Source organism: Mizuhopecten yessoensis, unplaced genomic scaffold (assembly GCF_002113885.1).
Source record: "Mizuhopecten yessoensis strain PY_sf001 unplaced genomic scaffold, ASM211388v2 scaffold673, whole genome shotgun sequence".
Classification (NCBI taxonomy): domain Eukaryota; kingdom Metazoa; phylum Mollusca; class Bivalvia; order Pectinida; family Pectinidae; genus Mizuhopecten; species Mizuhopecten yessoensis.
Window position 1 is genome coordinate 661,908 of NW_018403664.1, and position 19,663 is coordinate 681,570.

At 37.7% G+C, this 19,663-nt stretch overlaps 1 protein-coding gene across 12 annotated transcripts in view; it reads right to left on the reverse strand.

Annotated features, from left to right (window-relative positions):
• The window catches only part of LOC110451825 (thrombospondin type-1 domain-containing protein 7A-like), a 328,653-nt gene that overhangs the window by 50,409 nt on the left and 258,581 nt on the right, over positions 1–19,663 (reverse strand). For all 12 annotated transcript variants that reach the window (XM_021500117.1, XM_021500108.1, XM_021500087.1 and 9 more), the window contains 10 exons: positions 11,833–12,517; positions 11,026–11,286; positions 10,168–10,274; positions 6,533–6,715; positions 5,578–5,789; positions 4,143–4,344; positions 3,482–3,683; positions 2,417–2,532; positions 1,122–1,331; positions 501–698 (listed from right to left, as the gene is read on the reverse strand). In XM_021500117.1, the coding sequence (XP_021355792.1) occupies positions 501–698; positions 1,122–1,331; positions 2,417–2,532; positions 3,482–3,683; positions 4,143–4,344; positions 5,578–5,789; positions 6,533–6,715; positions 10,168–10,274; positions 11,026–11,286; positions 11,833–12,517 (2,376 nt within the window). The remainder of the gene's footprint in view (positions 1–500; positions 699–1,121; positions 1,332–2,416; positions 2,533–3,481; positions 3,684–4,142; positions 4,345–5,577; positions 5,790–6,532; positions 6,716–10,167; positions 10,275–11,025; positions 11,287–11,832; positions 12,518–19,663) is intronic.

The following is a 19,663-nucleotide window of genomic DNA, read 5'->3' on the forward strand; positions in this document are numbered from 1 at the left end:
GGCAACTATTTTTGTTGACCTTTGTCCATGGAAGGTCCCTGCAAAATTTCATTGAAATTGGTTCAGGGGTTTTGGAGAAGAAGTCGAAAATGTAAATTGTTTACGGACGCACGACGGACGACGGACGACGGACGACGGACGACGACGGACAAAAGGCGATCGCAATAGGTCACTTGAGACTTTGTCTCAGGTGACCTAAAAATAAATTTGGTGTGGAAATGTTCACATTTTTCGTGTGAAGTAAATAAGCACAAAAAATATCCACTTGTGAGTGTAATAGAATATATAGACTTCAGAATTATTGCGAATGTGCAAATTTCCGTGCCACAATCAGTTTTAAGGGTCACAATGCAAACATTTCCGCACAGGAAAGTTTCCACTTGTACAGTATCGTTTTTCATCACACCAAACGATGTAATTATAATACAGTTTTATACACACTATTCCCATTGAACTGAACAATATGTCTCTTCACTTACCATGTCGACTGTGCTGCTTACCTTTGATTGGCCGACGATCTCGGAACTGTTTGCCGTTACATCCTTGTACACAAATGCTCCAGTCTGCCCAGTCGGTGAATAGACAGTCCTCCTCACATGATACATAACACGTACTGTACATGGGGGGCATGGCGCCAGCATACCTCAGACACACGTCAATAGCCTGTCTCGTACTGTTCTCACTTCTACATGTTACATCTAAACACAAACCACACAGTCTCATTATCATCGCCAATTCTTTATTCATTATTCCATTTGTTATTTCAAGCAAAAGAGAAAGATGCAAGAAGATCAAATAAGGAAAAAATGTTTGAAAATCCACATGTAAAAATTCTAAAATTTTATTGAATTATACTTTCCCAAAATCATCCATCTTGTCTGAAGGAGCATCCCCCCTTAGAGAGGTTTTGCTTGCTCATAGGCCTTTGGAATGAGGAATATACACAAATGTAATTTGAAAAAAAAAGGTCTGACCCTCTCTTTTCAAAATTCCTGGATCCGCCCATTTAAACAGTTAAATATAATTACAAACTTGGTCAAAAACCAAAATAGGGTTTATCCATTCATATTTCCTTAATCATTTGAACATAAAAACATTTCTGAATACTTTAGATAACTTACTCCTGGTACGGATCCCCTTGCCACAGCCCCTGACAACAGGGGGTAGCATACAGGTGCTCCAGTTGGTCTTCATCCAGCTGAACTGGTTACACAGAGGCAGACTGAGGCAGCGCTGGGTCTCCTCCAGCATCTCTGGACAAGGGGAACCATTGTTGTCAGGGTTCTGTAGGATAAAGCGTTTCCTTGTCCTTGTGGGGACATTTTCACCGGCTGTCATAAAGAAAACTTATGATACACTTTGCTGATAACAAATTAGCAATGTGCAGGTTATAACGTGCACGTGCTCATCAGTCTGTGCTTACTGAAAACTTCCATTTTCCCTTATTATATAATGACAGGATCTGTATCTTCTGTCTTTGTTTTGATTTAATGATTGCATGTGTTACAATGTTACTACTGACAATGGTATTCAGAACTAGACTACGGTAACTATTATGTGACTACTGACAATGGTATTCAGAACTACAGACTATGGTCATTATTATGTTACTACCGACAACGGTATTCAGAACTACAGACTACGGTAATTATTATGTTACTACTGACAATGGTATTCGGAACTAGACTACGGTAACTATTATGTTACTACCGACAACAGTATTCAGAACTACAGACTACGGTAATTATTATGTTACTATTGACAATGGTATTCAGAACTAGACTACGGTGATTATTATGTTACTACTGACAATGGTATTCAGAACTACAGACTAAGGTAACTATTATGTTACTACTGACAATAGTATTCAGAACTAGACTACGGTAATTATTATGTTTCTCCTGACAATGGTATTCAGAACTAGACTACGGTAACTATCATGTTACTACTGACAATGGTATTCAGAACTAATGACTATGGTAACTATTATGTTACTACTGACAATGGTATTCAGAACTAATGACTATGGTAACTATTATGTTACTACTGACAATGGTATTCAGAACTAGACTACGGTAACTATTATGTTACTACAGACAATGGTATTCAGAACTAGACTACGGGAACTATTATGTTACTACTGACAATGGTATTCATAACTAGACTACGGTAACTATTATGTTACTACAGACAATGGTATTCAGAACTAGACTACGGGAACTATTATGTTACTACTGACAATGGTATTCAGAACTGGACTACGGTAACTATCATGTTACTACTGACAATGGTATTCAGAACTAGACTATGGTAACTATTATGTTACAATTGTCTTACATCATTGGTTAGATAAAAATAAACTTTTGAATCAGGATGTTGATAAGACTGAATCAATTCTGTTCATTTGATTACTCACCTTCCCAACAGTTAGCAGAACACCCCGACCAATCAGAATACTCGGTAACAATGCAGTCTTGGGGACAAGGTACTGTGCACACTTTCTGAGCTACTGGCTTTACCTTATCCGTACACCTAGAGTAACAATTAAACATTTAACTTATTGTTGAAACACATATCAACCACACCTATCTAACAAGGATGTGTATTATATTAACATGCTTATAACACTCCAATAACCCAGATCTGTTACATAAATAGGCTTATAACACTCCAATAACCCAGATCTGTGTTACATTAATAGGCTTATAACACTCCAATAACCCAGATCTGTGTTACATAAATAGGCTTATAACACTCCAATAACCCAGATCTGTGTTACATAAATAGGCTTATAACACTCCAATAACCCAGATCTGTGTTACATAAATAGGCTTATAACACTCCAATAACCCAGATCTGTGTTACATAAATAGGCTTATAACACTCCAATAACCCAGATCTGTGTTACATAAATAGGCTTATAACACTCCAATAACCCAGATCTGTGTTACATAAATAGGCTTATAACACTCCAATAACCCAGATCTGTGTTACATAAATAGGCTTATAACACTCCAATAACCCAGATATGTGTTACATAAATAGGCTTAGAACACTCCAATAACCCCGATCTGTGTTACATAAATAGGCTTAAAACACTCCAATAACCCAGATCTGTGTTACATAAATAGGCTTATAACACTCCAATAACCCAGATCTGTGTTACATAAATAGGCTTATAACACTCCAATAACCCAGATCTGTGTTACATAAATAGGCTTATAACACTCCAATAACCCAGATCTGTGTTACATAAATAGGCTTATAACACTCCAATAACCCATATCTGTGTTACATTAATATGTTTATAACACTCAAGTAACCAAGACCTGCATAACATTTTTTTTTAAACAATCCTATAACAAGCTTTTACAGAATTTAAAGGGCATTTAACAGGGTCATATTCATGTAATGTTCAGAAAGTATTGATTTTCCAATGCTATAAGTATGACGCTTTTTATTAATTATAACAGTATCTTACTTTTCCTCTGATTCTAGTTTTCCCTCAGAGTCATAACACTTGACGCTACGAGTCTGTGTGCCACGCCCACATGGTCGGGTCAGATCCTCTAACTGACACGTGCCCCAGGGGTCAGCCTGCCACATAAACAAGGCACACTCGATCAGGGTGGAGCAGTCTGCAGTCTCCTCTAGCTCCCTAGGGTTCGGACACTCACCACCTCCTGAAAACAAAACAACTATACTATTTTCACAATAAACACAGAATGTATTTTTCCTTTTAATATCATAAATCTAATACAACATAGGTGGGTTTATTTGAGCATCTGTTAAACAGTTACTTTGTTATGGATATATATACACTATTGGTTTTATAAGGTGCATTTTGATTTTCCAGACATTTTTTTTGCATGCTGTTTTTTTCCCTAAAAATACATTCTTACTCTAACTTATACATCTAATATCAGAGATGAAACACGTTTATTTATAGGATAAACAAAACAACTCCAGTTATTCAAAATCATCATTGCATTTACATCAGCACTGAGGTATCACTAAAATGGAGTTATCTCTCTTTACATATAGCTTCACTGTGTCTGCTATCACAATACCCTGTAGAAGCAGTGGGAAGGGGATACTACTGTGAATGGGTATGGAGTTCTTTTCTGCTGTTCTGACTTTACCTGAAAATGGCCTTGCGAGGATAGTCCGTTTCCGTCGTTTGATAGACCGTTCTCGAAGATTTCCTGTCTGACATCGGTCTGGACACTCGGACCAGATCCCCCAGTCGGACACCACACAATCATTGGGACACGGTATCACACATTGGACTTGGGTCTCTGGGCGCTCACGGAATTCTAGACACAGGCTGTCAGACACACGGATCTGATGGAAAAGTTAACGGAAACAATTAAAGCAAGGGCTGTGTGTCATGTAAGTCCTAAATAACGAGGTAGGAGGAAGATGCAGAACAGTGATCTAGTGGCTCTGCATGTTTATGAGACAGAAAGGACTGAATTCAAAAATATATAATAAATCAAACTTCAACTTTGTGATGGAGAGTAATAGAATTGCTCACTCCCTTGGGGGGTCACACAAACAAATCTCAAACTGAGGGGTAACATTTATAAATTATCAAACCAAATCTGTAAGATCACATATCAACATCATGCTTACTCTGTGGGTTGAGATTTCCCCATCTCATCCAAAGGGGTGAATGTTGCTAAAATCTCTCACCAGTGACATGGTTAACATTATACTGTATACCGATTGCCTAATCAGATGTCATTTGATTATCAACTTGTCCAGGGAAAGAGAATAAGATATCTAAATCTGAAGGGTCAGAATATAAGACTCTTTTATATCTAGGGCGCATAGGATATGGAAAATTCAACCTATTCCACCAAATATATTTTAAAATTGGGTAAAACCGGATGTTTATGAGGGTTTTGCACCAATTTGAAAATCCTGAATTTTCCAAACCTGGACCCAACGGCATGAGAGAGTATTTTTTCTCTCATTCCTATACAATGTAATCAGAATTTGCTCAGATACCACAAAAAGGCATCACATTTCCCCAATTTTGTGATGTCACATCATTGTTGTCCCATTGCAATGTCACACACATTAAACGGGGTGCGAGATAGAAATCTCTGTCATTATCAGCACAGGAAAGAGACGAAGATAATTGTCTACCACAGTAATCCTCACACACATTAAATGGGGTGTGAGATAGAAATCTCTGTCACGATCAGCACAGGAAAGAGACGAAGATAATTGTCTACCACAGTAATCCTCACACATCATTGTTGTCCCATTGCAATGTCACACACAGTAAACGGGGTGCGAGATAGAAATCTCTGTCACGATCAGCACAGGAAAGAGACGAAGATAATTGTCTACCACAGTAATTCTCACACATCATTAAAATCATCACATCAGGATCATCCCATTATTCCTAACATCCACAATTACTTTGTTTTAATTTCAATAATCAAATGATAAAATCATAACAGGACTCAATTATTCAAATAGGACTTATACAGCAATTCATCTTGGAGGGATGTGATGAGCCATCTGTCAACTGGTATTAAATAGGACATCGATCTAATACCCTACCTTGTACTTGTTGAGACAAGCAAGGGTGCGGTGACCGATGCCCACCCCACAGGACTCGCCCATATTGTTGTTGCGGAGAATACAGGGGTTTGTGACCACTTTCCAGTTGTAGCATGGCTCGGGGTCACAGTTCTGGGTCTCGCTCAGGTGTGGACAGGGCTGACCTCCAGATCCAGGGAGGGTCAATGTCTCACGCGTACGGTACCGTTGTCCTGGAAACCAGAAAATATAAATGTTTGACAAAAATATGAACAAGTGATCATATTGAATATTTTTTGCATTTACAATCAATTTGGAGATAAGTTAACATTTTGCTGAATGTGTTTTTAGGGCTGTATTTTGTGAATCACAAATGTTTAACATCTCGCAAATATTTGATCCGAATTAAAATATATATAATCTTTCTATCCGTAAATTTAAAGTGATTGACTGAGGAAGGTCACATTAAAGGTCCTCTGTTGTTTTAGATCAGTAATTTTTACTTGAAATAGATCAGGTTTTTGTATCCCCACTTAAAAATTGGATATTGGGATTGTTTTTACTCAAACATTTACCTGTACAATCTATATAAACCCACTATAATATATAATTACTTCTGGTATTCCCATTATAAAAAGTCTTTATTACAGAAGGCGAGTTAACTACACCAAACATTTCGTGCTGTACAGTAAATATACTACACTCTGTATCTGTATGTTTGACTTGTACCAGTATTGAGGTTTGCACGCCTTTTCTGAATGTCGTACTGTACAGTATATATACTACACTCTGTATCTGTATGTTTGACTTGTACCAATATTGAGGTTTGCACGACTTTTCTGAGCGTACGTACTGTACAGTATATATACTATACACTCTGTATCTGTATGTTTGACTTGTACCAGTATTGAGGTTTGCACGCCTTTTCTGAACGTACCTACTGTACAGTATATATACTACACTCTGTATCTTGTACCTGTGTTGAGGTTTGCACGCCTTTTCCGAGCGTACTGCTCACAATCGGTCACCTTACAGTCCGACCACATTGACCATAGCGACACTGTGCAGTCCCAGTGACAGTCGGCTCGACACGTTTGTGACGTCAGCGGTCTGTCATCTAGACACTTGTTGTCATCCACTGGTTTCTGTCGACCATCATCTACAAGCACAGAGTAAAACCTTATTTATTTTGTCTTAACCACTATGTTACCATTTAAAACATCAGCAATAACCGTATATCACCTTTTTATTTTTAGAGTTGCTATATAGTGATCATGTTTTAAGGAAATAAAATTCTGTTTTTTTTTAACTCAAGCTAAGGAAAATTTGTGAAACCTGGTCAACAAACACAATGCATTATGCGCACTGCTTTGAGAGAAGTATATTCCAAGTACAATGTACTACTGTTGAGTAGTACGTGTTAGAACTCTGACTTACGATTCTCCTCCACACATATTATATACCCAGTACAACTGTTTAGTAGTACGTGTTAGAACTCTGACTTACGATTCTCCTCCACACATATTATATACCCAGTACAACTGTTTAGTAGTACGTGTTAGAACTCTGACTTACGATTCTCCTCCACACATATTATATACCCAGTACAACTGTTTAGTAGTACGTGTTAGAACTCTGACTTACGATTCTCCTCCACACATATTATATACCCAGTACAACTGTTTAGTAGTACGTGTTAGAACTCTGACTTACGATTCTCCTCCACACATATTATATACCCAGTACAACTGTTTAGTAGTACGTGTTAGAACTCTGACTTACGATTCTCCTCCACACATATTATATACCCAGTACAACTGTTTAGTAGTACGTGTTAGAACTCTGACTTACGATTCTCCTCCACACATATTATATACCCAGTACAACTGTTTAGTAGTACGTGTTAGAACTCTGACTTACGATTCTCCTCCACACATATTATATACCCAGTACAACTGTTTAGTAGTACGTGTTAGAACTCTGACTTACGATTCTCCTCCACACATATTATATACCCAGTACAACTGTTTAGTAGTACGTGTTAGAACTCTGACTTACGATTCTCCTCCACACATATTATATACCCAGTACAACTGTTTAGTAGTACGTGTTAGAACTCTGACTTACGATTCTCCTCCACACATATTATATACCCAGTACAACTGTTTAGTAGTACGTGTTAGAACTCTGACTTACGATTCTCCTCCACACATATTATATACCCAGTACAACTGTTTAGTAGTACGTGTTAGAACTCTGACTTACGATTCTCCTCCACACATATTATATACCCAGTACAACTGTTTAGTAGTACGTGTTAGAACTCTGACTTACGATTCTCCTCCACACATATTATATACCCAGTACAACTGTTTAGTAGTACGTGTTAGAACTCTGACTTACGATTCTCCTCCACACATATTATATACCCAGTACAACTGTTTAGTAGTACGTGTTAGAACTCTGACTTACGATTCTCCTCCACACATATTATATACCCAGTACAACTGTTTAGTAGTACGTGTTAGAACTCTGACTTACGATTCTCCTCCACACATATTATATACCCAGTACAACTGTTTAGTAGTACGTGTTAGAACTCTGACTTACGATTCTCCTCCACACATATTATATACCCAGTACAACTGTTTAGTAGTACGTGTTAGAACTCTGACTTACGATTCTCCTCCACACATATTATATACCCAGTACAACTGTTTAGTAGTACGTGTTAGAACTCTGACTTACGATTCTCCTCCACACATATTATATACCCAGTACAACTGTTTAGTAGTACGTGTTAGAACTCTGACTTACGATTCTCCTCCACACATATTATATACCCAGTACAACTGTTTAGTAGTACGTGTTAGAACTCTGACTTACGATTCTCCTCCACACATATTATATACCCAGTACAACTGTTTAGTAGTACGTGTTAGAACTCTGACTTACGATTCTCCTCCACACATATTATATACCCAGTACAACTGTTTAGTAGTACGTGTTAGAACTCTGACTTACGATTCTCCTCCACACATATTATATACCCAGTACAACTGTTTAGTAGTACGTGTTAGAACTCTGACTTACGATTCTCCTCCACACATATTATATACCCAGTACAACTGTTTAGTAGTACGTGTTAGAACTCTGACTTACGATTCTCCTCCACACATATTATATACCCAGTACAACTGTTTAGTAGTACGTGTTAGAACTCTGACTTACGATTCTCCTCCACACATATTATATACCCAGTACAACTGTTTAGTAGTACGTGTTAGAACTCTGACTTACGATTCTCCTCCACACATATTATATACCCAGTACAACTGTTTAGTAGTACGTGTTAGAACTCTGACTTACGATTCTCCTCCACACATATTATATACCCAGTACAACTGTTTAGTAGTACGTGTTAGAACTCTGACTTACGATTCTCCTCCACACATATTATATACCCAGTACAACTGTTTAGTAGTACGTGTTAGAACTCTGACTTACGATTCTCCTCCACACATATTATATACCCAGTACAACTGTTTAGTAGTACGTGTTAGAACTCTGACTTACGATTCTCCTCCACACATATTATATACCCAGTACAACTGTTTAGTAGTACGTGTTAGAACTCTGACTTACGATTCTCCTCCACACATATTATATACCCAGTACAACTGTTTAGTAGTACGTGTTAGAACTCTGACTTACGATTCTCCTCCACACATATTATATACCCAGTACAACTGTTTAGTAGTACGTGTTAGAACTCTGACTTACGATTCTCCTCCACACATATTATATACCCAGTACAACTGTTTAGTAGTACGTGTTAGAACTCTGACTTACGATTCTCCTCCACACATATTATATACCCAGTACAACTGTTTAGTAGTACGTGTTAGAACTCTGACTTACGATTCTCCTCCACACATATTATATACCCAGTACAACTGTTTAGTAGTACGTGTTAGAACTCTGACTTACGATTCTCCTCCACACATATTATATACCCAGTACAACTGTTTAGTAGTACGTGTTAGAACTCTGACTTACGATTCTCCTCCACACATATTATATACCCAGTACAACTGTTTAGTAGTACGTGTTAGAACTCTGACTTACGATTCTCCTCCACACATATTATATACCCAGTACAACTGTTTAGTAGTACGTGTTAGAACTCTGACTTACGATTCTCCTCCACACATATTATATACCCAGTACAACTGTTTAGTAGTACGTGTTAGAACTCTGACTTACGATTCTCCTCCACACATATTATATACCCAGTACAACTGTTTAGTAGTACGTGTTAGAACTCTGACTTACGATTCTCCTCCACACATATTATATACCCAGTACAACTGTTTAGTAGTACGTGTTAGAACTCTGACTTACGATTCTCCTCCACACATATTATATACCCAGTACAACTGTTTAGTAGTACGTGTTAGAACTCTGACTTACGATTCTCCTCCACACATATTATATACCAAGTACAACTGTTTAGTAGTACGTGTTAGAACTCTGACTTACGATTCTCCTCCACACATATTATATACCAGGTACAACTGTTTAGTAGTACGTGTTAGAACTCTGACTTACGATTTTCCTCCACACAAATTGCTTTCCTATGCTGTAGCCCTGTACTACACTGCTTCAGGCCATTCACAGGTTGACAACTTGACCATCCAGATACGATCCATTTTGTTCTAAAGCAAGAAATGTAGAAAATAAAAGACAGCAGATAAAGAAATAGAATCTGCCTTCTAGTTATCCTTTGTCTGTAAGTAAGTCATTCGGACTTCACGTACCCCACGTCTGTAGTACCAAAAGTTTGTATACAGTGTAATCTGTCTGGGACATGAAGGTATTAATGGCCAGTTTATACAAGGTTGATCAGTTTATACAGTGATGTTGGGTATATATGTAAATTAAAATACTTTGAAAGGTAGCACTGGTAACGGATTGTCTGCGTATTGTATTTACCTCTGGATTTTTCTTTCGTGGAGATAGCCGACAAAGGAAAATTTGAATGGCCATAATGATAAAAGGCGTATTAACAATAATTTAAACAGAAAGATTAGTTAAACACCACTTTCCCAAGTAGACAAGGTCTGGTTTGGACAGGGTTAACATACTATGCTTTGAGAGCTATAAGCCAGGGTCCGTATCCATGAAATCATTCTCACGCTTATGCATGGTTTCTATGCTCAAACCAACTTTCTTGTACCTCGCTTGAATCAAGTGACATGGTCAAAAAGTAAAGTTTAAAATCTGAAAACAGTATTTTGAACTCCAATATTCTTCCATGTCGTTGACAAAATGTGAATTTCTATTTCAAATATTCATTGAAACAGAACTGAATCTGAGTTTGAGCAAGAGAACAGTTTCGTAAATACAGGCCGAGGACCATGCACATCAAAGACAGTATTTCAATAGCTTGTGTACACCTCTTTATACCTCGAACATTTTCGCTGAGCAGTTCCCTGAACTTGTGTGACTTCTTCGAGAGCTGGACATGCTGTTCCCGTTCCAACAGGAAGTTGAATGACACGACGTGAGCGTTGGATTAAACCGACCCTCTTCATACCCGTACTGTCTATACAGCTGCTGTTGATACGGTCCCAGGAAGACCACTCCGACACAATGCAACTCTTAGGAATGATGCAAGCTTGATGATCTACAATGGGCTCCCGGAGATTCAAGCGGTCACGGCAATATCTGTAAAGAAAATGTTACGAAAATATCAATAAAAATAGTGTTATGGCAACATCTGTAAATAGAGTATCGCAACAATATCGGTAAATTTATTGTCATGTAAATATTTGTAAATAATTGACACAACAGAATTTGTAATTAAAGGAAACCATCCTTAAATCACCCGGATTTATCAAGAAATTTGATTTGACAGTCCCTCATGTGATCAGGATTATATGACTTAGTTACGAACTAAGATGAGTTGGAACATGATTCATATGTTATGTTGATATTTAGGTTTTTGTGATATTTCAATAAACTGCAAATTTCTCAATATTCTCCAGTAACTTTTTTCAGGAACATAAGCCTGAATCATTACCAACACAGTGAAGTTATTAAGTATCAATACCATGTACGTTTGATTTATCGAAAATTGTTTGCATGATTCCAGTTACTTTGAAATACCATTCAAAATGCCACAAAGTTTATAGAGGAATTTTCAAATAAAATTGTTCTTTTGGGCTTAATGAACTTATCAGAAATAATTTCATATATTTATCGTGGTCTCACGTCGAGTCGACAAGTGCTCCATATGTGTTGACACATTTAATTTTGCGTGTTTGGTGACCTATCACAGGGTTGTTTGGATTTTGATCGGAACCGGCGAACGAGAATGGCACACATGGTGTCCAAGCGTCCACCGACAAGAAGAACATCTGAGAACAGTTATTACAAGGCATTAATTCAGAGAAAGGTGGACACATCTGGCCACTATTAGAATCTGGCACCAGAATAGTCCGCGTCCGTGTTTTGTTTAAAACTCTACATTGATCACAGCTGGTCCACGGACTGAACTCTGTCACTACACAGTTCTGTTCACAACGAAGCTCACATCGCTTTTTTGTTGGAGGTTTTTCCTCAAATGATAAACACACAGAATCTTTTTCAAGCTTTCCATTTTCCTTCCACACACAAGACACATTGCGGTATGAAATGCCCCGCCCCTTGGCGCAGACTTTGACCCCTGGCTCCAATTTGCACTGCTCCCATGGGGTCCATGCCCATCTGACCTCGTAGCGGTGCTCGCGGCACACCTTGAAGCATTCTTGTCGCTCTGGTGGCTTCCGCAGGTGGCCGCAGTTTGACTCATGAGTAGTGGTGATGACGCCATTGGAGCTAACCAGCTTGCAGGTGACTGGCCGAGTTGTCTCCCCTCCTGGGCCACATCCTAACCTGTAACATTCACTCCATGTTCCTGGAACAGACGATGGGGATAAGTCAGATCATCAAAAGGGAAATAACTCTTATTGGTTCTTTGACATAAATATCAAAGAAAGGGGATGAATTCACTAGGACATAAGAGTCGGATCAACGTAAGGGAGATAACTTCAAACAATTTCCTCACATAACATATATTATCATATATAGGCAGAAGTATACAGGATATGTTTTATATCATGAAAGAATTCATTATATTTGTTTGATCTGATAAAAATCAAATACGGTCATTGAACAAATGGGAGATNTGGAACAGACGATGGGGATAAGTCAGATCATCAAAAGGGAAATAACTCTTATTGGTTCTTTGACATAAATATCAAAGAAAGGGGATGAATTCACTAGGACATAAGAGTCGGATCAACGTAAGGGAGATAACTTCAAACAATTTCCTCACATAACATATATTATCATATATAGGCAGAAGTATACAGGATATGTTTTATATCATGAAAGAATTCATTATATTTGTTTGATCTGATAAAAATCATATACGGTCATTGAACAAATGGGAGATATCAAGATTATTACAAACTTGTATACAAATGGAAGATATAAGGATAATAGCAAACATATGTAGAGCTACAGACCCTGCCATTACAATAGGGTGTCTAGCTACGACAATATCCTCCCTATACAACAGAACACTACTGTAAATAGAAAACAGAGATTTGGCAGGGGATCATAGACCCTGCTTTCCTGTGGGGAGTTGTGTAACACGACTGGCCCTCCACCACATGTCAGTACCTCAAAACACGTCAGTACCAGTATTCCAGGGAGGAGGGGGCATAAAAAACAATGCTACCATAGCTTACACTAACCTACACATGCCAGTCACAGCAGTGCTGTTGTCAACCGTTAATCACTACTGTTGTCAGTACTGTGTCAAAAGATCAGTCAACAGCACTATTCTGTCAGTATGGTGGCACAGCTACAATTCTAATAGAGGTCAATTACCAATAATTATTTCATGAAATTTCATAGATAGTAATATAATGTACCACAGACACTAGATCACCATTAGAGTGCCAGGTAAGAGAGACAAACTATGGTCTAAGGATACCTATGCTTATTGGATGAAATCTCCGTATAGACCAACATTACCTAAAAACAATGCCCTTTATGACCAATTAAAATAGGAAATGATTAATCTAAGTTAATCCATGAAAAAATATTTAATTTTTATATAACTGAAAGGTTTAGAAAATATATTCATGTCAAAAGTAACAATCACAGATAAAACATCTGAAGACTCCAACGAAATTTGAAAGGGTTGACGCTTTAATGTGTATTAAATACAATGGCAGAATATCAAATGTACAGGCTGTTGTTCCTTTGAGAAGAGTACAAGTCCTGGTACACATTGTTCAACACGAATAACAGGGAACTACACGGTAAGAGCAAAAATTACTTCAAACAAGAATTTAGCCAAACTTAACTTATACACAAGGGCTACAGGCTTTTACCAGAAAACACCTGAGAATGTCAGAGGAAAATGTGTGCATGCAGTATATATATATGTACATAACACTTAAATACCAAGCACAAGACATGTACATTTAACAGGTGAAATATGATATTCTGCAGAGTGAGAGGGAGTCTGAGTGTGAAGGAGAAATAGAGATGGCATTAAGACCTCCATGTCGGGTTCAGTCATGTAACTGACACAATCTACACTGTCACATATTGCCTTCTAATGCACTCTTTGGACCCAACAACAAATACGTGTAATTATTTGGTAATTGGCCTAAATTAAATTACCTCTGTTTATCATGGAGTCTAGCAATGCACTTCTTGGCTTGTTATTGTGCACAGGAAAAATGTCAAATCGTGCCAAGACAACAAAGTAAGAAAATAAACAACATGTTTATTTTCCTGCACAATGTTCATATATACTTCTTTCTAAGACATATTGTTTTGTCATACACATCTACAATCATAAAACATAAAGTAATTTTTTTCTTCATAGTTCAAATACTAAGCGAGACTTCTAAGCAAGTAAAATATCTTAAAATGTTACAACACTTGTGACAACCCAACACTTTGGGGAGTGAAACACCTAAATACAAAGTGAGACATCAAACTCATAATAGAGGTGACTTTTAATACAAAGTTTCCATTTTTTAAAGCAAATCAAACCTTTCAGAATTAAGAAACCAGTTACAATGTTGTTTGTAAGATTTTGTGCACATATTGTATGTAACTCAAAAACAGCAACTAAATAGCAATGTCATAATCAAATTGCTTGGAACAATCTGGTTTAACAGGCCAGCACGTTCCCTGACAATTTAGTAACCCGTACATCTATCTGCATGCCTTGTTTCCATGTCTGCTACAAAATGTTATTTTATATGCTTTGTATTTTATCATTAGGGGGAAATAGCATCAAAGTTTTCACCTCTCCACTTGAAGATAAAACTCATGGTCACAACACCAGCAGTATCATCCAACTATCCTTTAGTCTGACCTTTGTGCATGAGTTTTGCAATGAAACATGTACCGATGTTTTATCTGGGGTTCTGCCAACCTTACTGTGGTAATGTAATATCACATGTTTTTACTGCCACCCACTTCTACTCAATCCCATCCGAGTCCTGACCCGACTTATGTATGACAGTGTATTGTTTTGATACGTGCTGAATTCAATCTGTAAATGTTTGCTAGCTTGAAGAGTGTTACATGGGCTGTGTTTATACTTGCCTAAGTGGACCTGTTACAATGCTTGATTTTAATGCTGTATATATATCTAACATCTGTTACAAATGTTTCAAATATGTTGTCTGGGATGAAGATCGAATGTCTCCTGCGAGTAGCGTTTTCCCCTGTTTTTGTTACGCTATCACCTATTTCCTTAGATTACAGGAGTATCTGTACAGTTAAATATTACACTTGAGGACCTCCTCTAAGGTATATCCTCCACATGTCCCAACCCCCTCCTCCAAGTTGAACGCATAAACATGACCATGCTTTCCATCAGCTGGGTTTGGGTGATCTTATTGGAAATAAACACTGGGACACAGAGTTACTTCCCCTTTGAAGTTGAAATCATTACACAAAGTTACCTCCCTTTAAAAAACAGAAATTGTTACAGAGTTCATTCCCCTTAATAGTAGAAATCATAACATTTAGCTTCTTCCCCACTGAAGTTATGCAGACATTGATATTCCATGATACTAATCAACACTTTCCCAGAGGAGTCTTATACAAGTCAATACCACAAAAAATGAGTAATTACCATCAGCCCAAAAGTGGGAGGGCAACATATCAGCAAGGGCAGGTAGAAGACTTATAATAATTAAATGACAGGACAATCTCATTGTATGGTATCCTTAACATTTCCATATTACAGCTGTGACAAATGTTTAGACAAAGTGTCTGACCAGTTGGTACAATAAACACAATAGCAGTGACTATCCACACAGTACAGTTGGCATGCTGACCAGCTGAATGTCAGATCCTCACAGATCTGTTGGCAGAGTCACCAGTAACTAAGGTACACACACTCCTATCCATTTGTTAATCTATGATTGCCAACAACCTGAGATTTTCCTTTAACATTATTCTAGAATAATTCTAAGTAAGCACATATATACAATCATGGTTGATGGAACATCAACCACAAGTCACACGTATATCCATAATCCAGACACTGCAGAGTACATTCACAATACCTTTGTAAGCAGATCTATCTACAGTAAAATATCTGGTTGGTGACTTTTTGATTCTGGCAAAAACTCAGTAATCTGAAACAAGTAGTATTTTCTGTAACCTGATAAGGTAAATGCTGTTCAATCCAACACAGTCAATAAGGCAAACAGTATGTAATCTGACACTGTTAGTAGGGTAAATACTGGGTAATCTGACACTGTCTGAAGGACAAACACTGTGTACCGGGTAATCTAACACTGTTAATATGGTAAATACTGGGTAATCTGACACTGTCAGTAGGACAAACACTGTGTACCGGGTAAACTGACACTGTCAGAAGGGTCAATACTGGGTAATCTGACACTGTCAGTAGGGTAAATACTGGGTAATCTGACACTGTCAGTAGGACAAACACTGTGTACCGGGTAATCTGACACTGTCAGTAGGGTAAATACTGGGTAATCTGACACTGTCAGTAGGACAAACACTGGGTAATCTGATACTGTCAGTAGGGTAAATACTGGGTAATCTTACACTGTCAGTAGGACAAACACTGGGTAATCTGACACTGTCAGTAGGGCAAACACTGGGTAATCTGACACTGTCAGTAGGGTAAATAATGGGTTATCTGACACTGTCAGTAGGACAAACACTGTGTACCGGGTAATCTGACACTGTCAGTAGGGCAAACACTGTAATCTGATGCTGTCATTAGGGCAAACACTGTGTAATCTGACACTGTCAGTAGGGGAAACACTGTAATCTGATACTGTCATTAGGGCAAACACTGTGTAATCTGACACTATCGGTAGGGCAAACACTGTGTAATCTGACGCTGTCAGTAGGGCAAACAATGTGTAAATACTGGGTAATCTGACACTGTCAGTAGGGGAAACACTGTAATCTGATACTGTCATTAGGGCAAACACTGTGTAATCTGACACTGTCGGTAGGGCAAACACTGTGTAATCTGACGCTGTCAGTAGGGCAAACAATGTGTAATCTGATGCTGTCAGTAAGACAAACAATGTGTAATCTGATGCTGTCAGTAAGACAAACACTGTGTAAGCTGACACTGTCAGTAGGGCAAACACTGTAATCTGATGCTGTCAGTAAGACAAACACTGTGTAAGCTGATGCTGTCAGTAGGGGAAACACTGTAATCTGATACTGTCATTAGGGCAAACACTGTGTAATCTGATACTGTCATTAGGGCAAACACTATGTAATCTGTTTCTGTCAGTAGGGCACAATCTGTGTTTTTGTCAGTAGGGCAAGTATTATATGATCTAATTCTGTCAGTATCTAACTTGTTAAGTGGAGGTGGAGATATGACTTGTAAGTATATTACTGATATGTACTATATCACATTAGCACCCATCAACACAAAAGGGGACATATTAGTCTCCAGTAGACAAAAAACGTCTTCAAAGACACACTTACAGGACAAAACCATCCAAAACATAGCTAGACATATGACATAAAATTGTTTTGGTGTATATTGCATTACAACATATCAACTTAATGGGTGGCAGATTAGGCTAATCATTAGCCCGCCCGGTAGACAAAAGGCCTTTACCCAGTGTATGTGACAATCGTGTGGCTACGGTAAGGAGATGTCGATCTCAAAAAACAACAATATATTACATGTCATGTGATCTACCTTATATCAAAACACATAAACCAAAATAAGCCCAATTTTGTCTGAAGTAGACAACAAACGATTTCCTCTAGGTGTGTGCCAATGTCGCCTGTCTTCAGGTGTTAATGACCGAATCAAGGTCGTCATTACTGTCTCTGCTTTCAGGTACTTGATAGAAACAAAGTACCTCGACAATACACTCTTTATAGCCCACGTCTTGGCTGATTGTGTGACAGGCCAAACTTGGTTTGGAGCCGTGAGATAAGAGATTATACCTAGTAAATAATAAACATGCTGCATCACAAGGAACAGTCATAAAACAAGAAGTGATTCACTGTAATAAAATATTACAATCAATGTAACTATTTATATTCTGATGTGAACAAAAACATAAAAAACCACGATCATTTGGCAGCCATGTTAATCCGAGCTTGCGTCATAGAGAAAACAGACCGAAAGCCTCTCGACTGATAATGATAAGGTTTGTATAAATTTCAGTTTCTCTGCATTTTTCTTGTTCAAACATAAGAAATGGAACGTTAATCTGTACTGATACAAGGGGTTGTTCTGAAAATGACAACACGATGCACTCATTAATTGGAAAACGTTCTCCACAAACAGGTCTTTAAGAGTGCATGACACAGACACTTGTAAGGTTTGCCGTATACGTTTTTATCACAGTTACAACCAGAACAGCTTGTTTTAACTTGAGATGTTTTTTCTGCTACTGATAGAATACAAAACTGGGTACACTGTATTCCTGTGTTTTTTGTAAAAGTTGTGTCAGAGTTTTATATGTCAGAACCGTACTGGACTGTTTTTATCTACTGCTGGTATGAAACTGACATTCATGGATAACTTCATTTAAAGAAACAGAAAGTCTTTGTGTCATAGAAATGTACCCTACAAGATCGTTCCAATTAAACTGCCATTTTGAATTTGCTAACTTGACAATTAGCTACAACTTTAAATGCTTCCGTTCACATTGGGAATAAAGCCTACATGATATAAGCTATCACGTGTTCTCAGATCCTCTGTAAAATACCACAACTATACAACATAATCTGTATCTGGTGAAATCTATTTAATGAGATAAACAGTATATTGATAAACCCAACATTAGACACAACCCAGACATCTTTTAAGTCTACTTCTATCAGAACATCTTACTTTTCAATACCTGTACCCCTGAGGGAGGAGGAGGGATTTGGTAACGGGGACGGGTAACGGACTGATACAGATACAGTAGGGAATCTGACCATTTAGAATGAATGTGACTGTTTCTGCCCACACAACACAAAAGAGTTCCTTGTTCCAATGGAAACACTACAAACCTGATATCAAAAAAATATTATTCTGCACTTAAATAATGAGAGAAAGGGGTGTTGTTTTCACCACTAATGTCGGGCAGAACTTGTATGAAGATTAAAAACTGATCAATTAGTGTTTATGCTGTCAGTTTTCATATCATTTGTAAATGGCTTCTAACAAAGTCTGTAATCAAATGTTAAACCAGAAAGAGCTTTTAGTGTTCCTATTGTACATAATTACAAACTCAACATCGTTCTCTATCAATCTTTCAACAGAACTAAGTCTGTTTCTCTTATTTTAAATAACCTTAAGTGTTCCTTACCTGTGTGTTTACACAAAACAGCTGTAGATGAAAGTATTGAGGTTTCAGCATACATTCATTCTACTATAAGTGAATTCCATTTATTTACCCTTTTTTTCTAAACAAACATCACCGATTGTAAAAATCAGTATATTATGATGTGTGTGATTTTTAATTAAAATCATTTTCATTTGGTCATGAAGCTTCTCTCTAAACTGCAG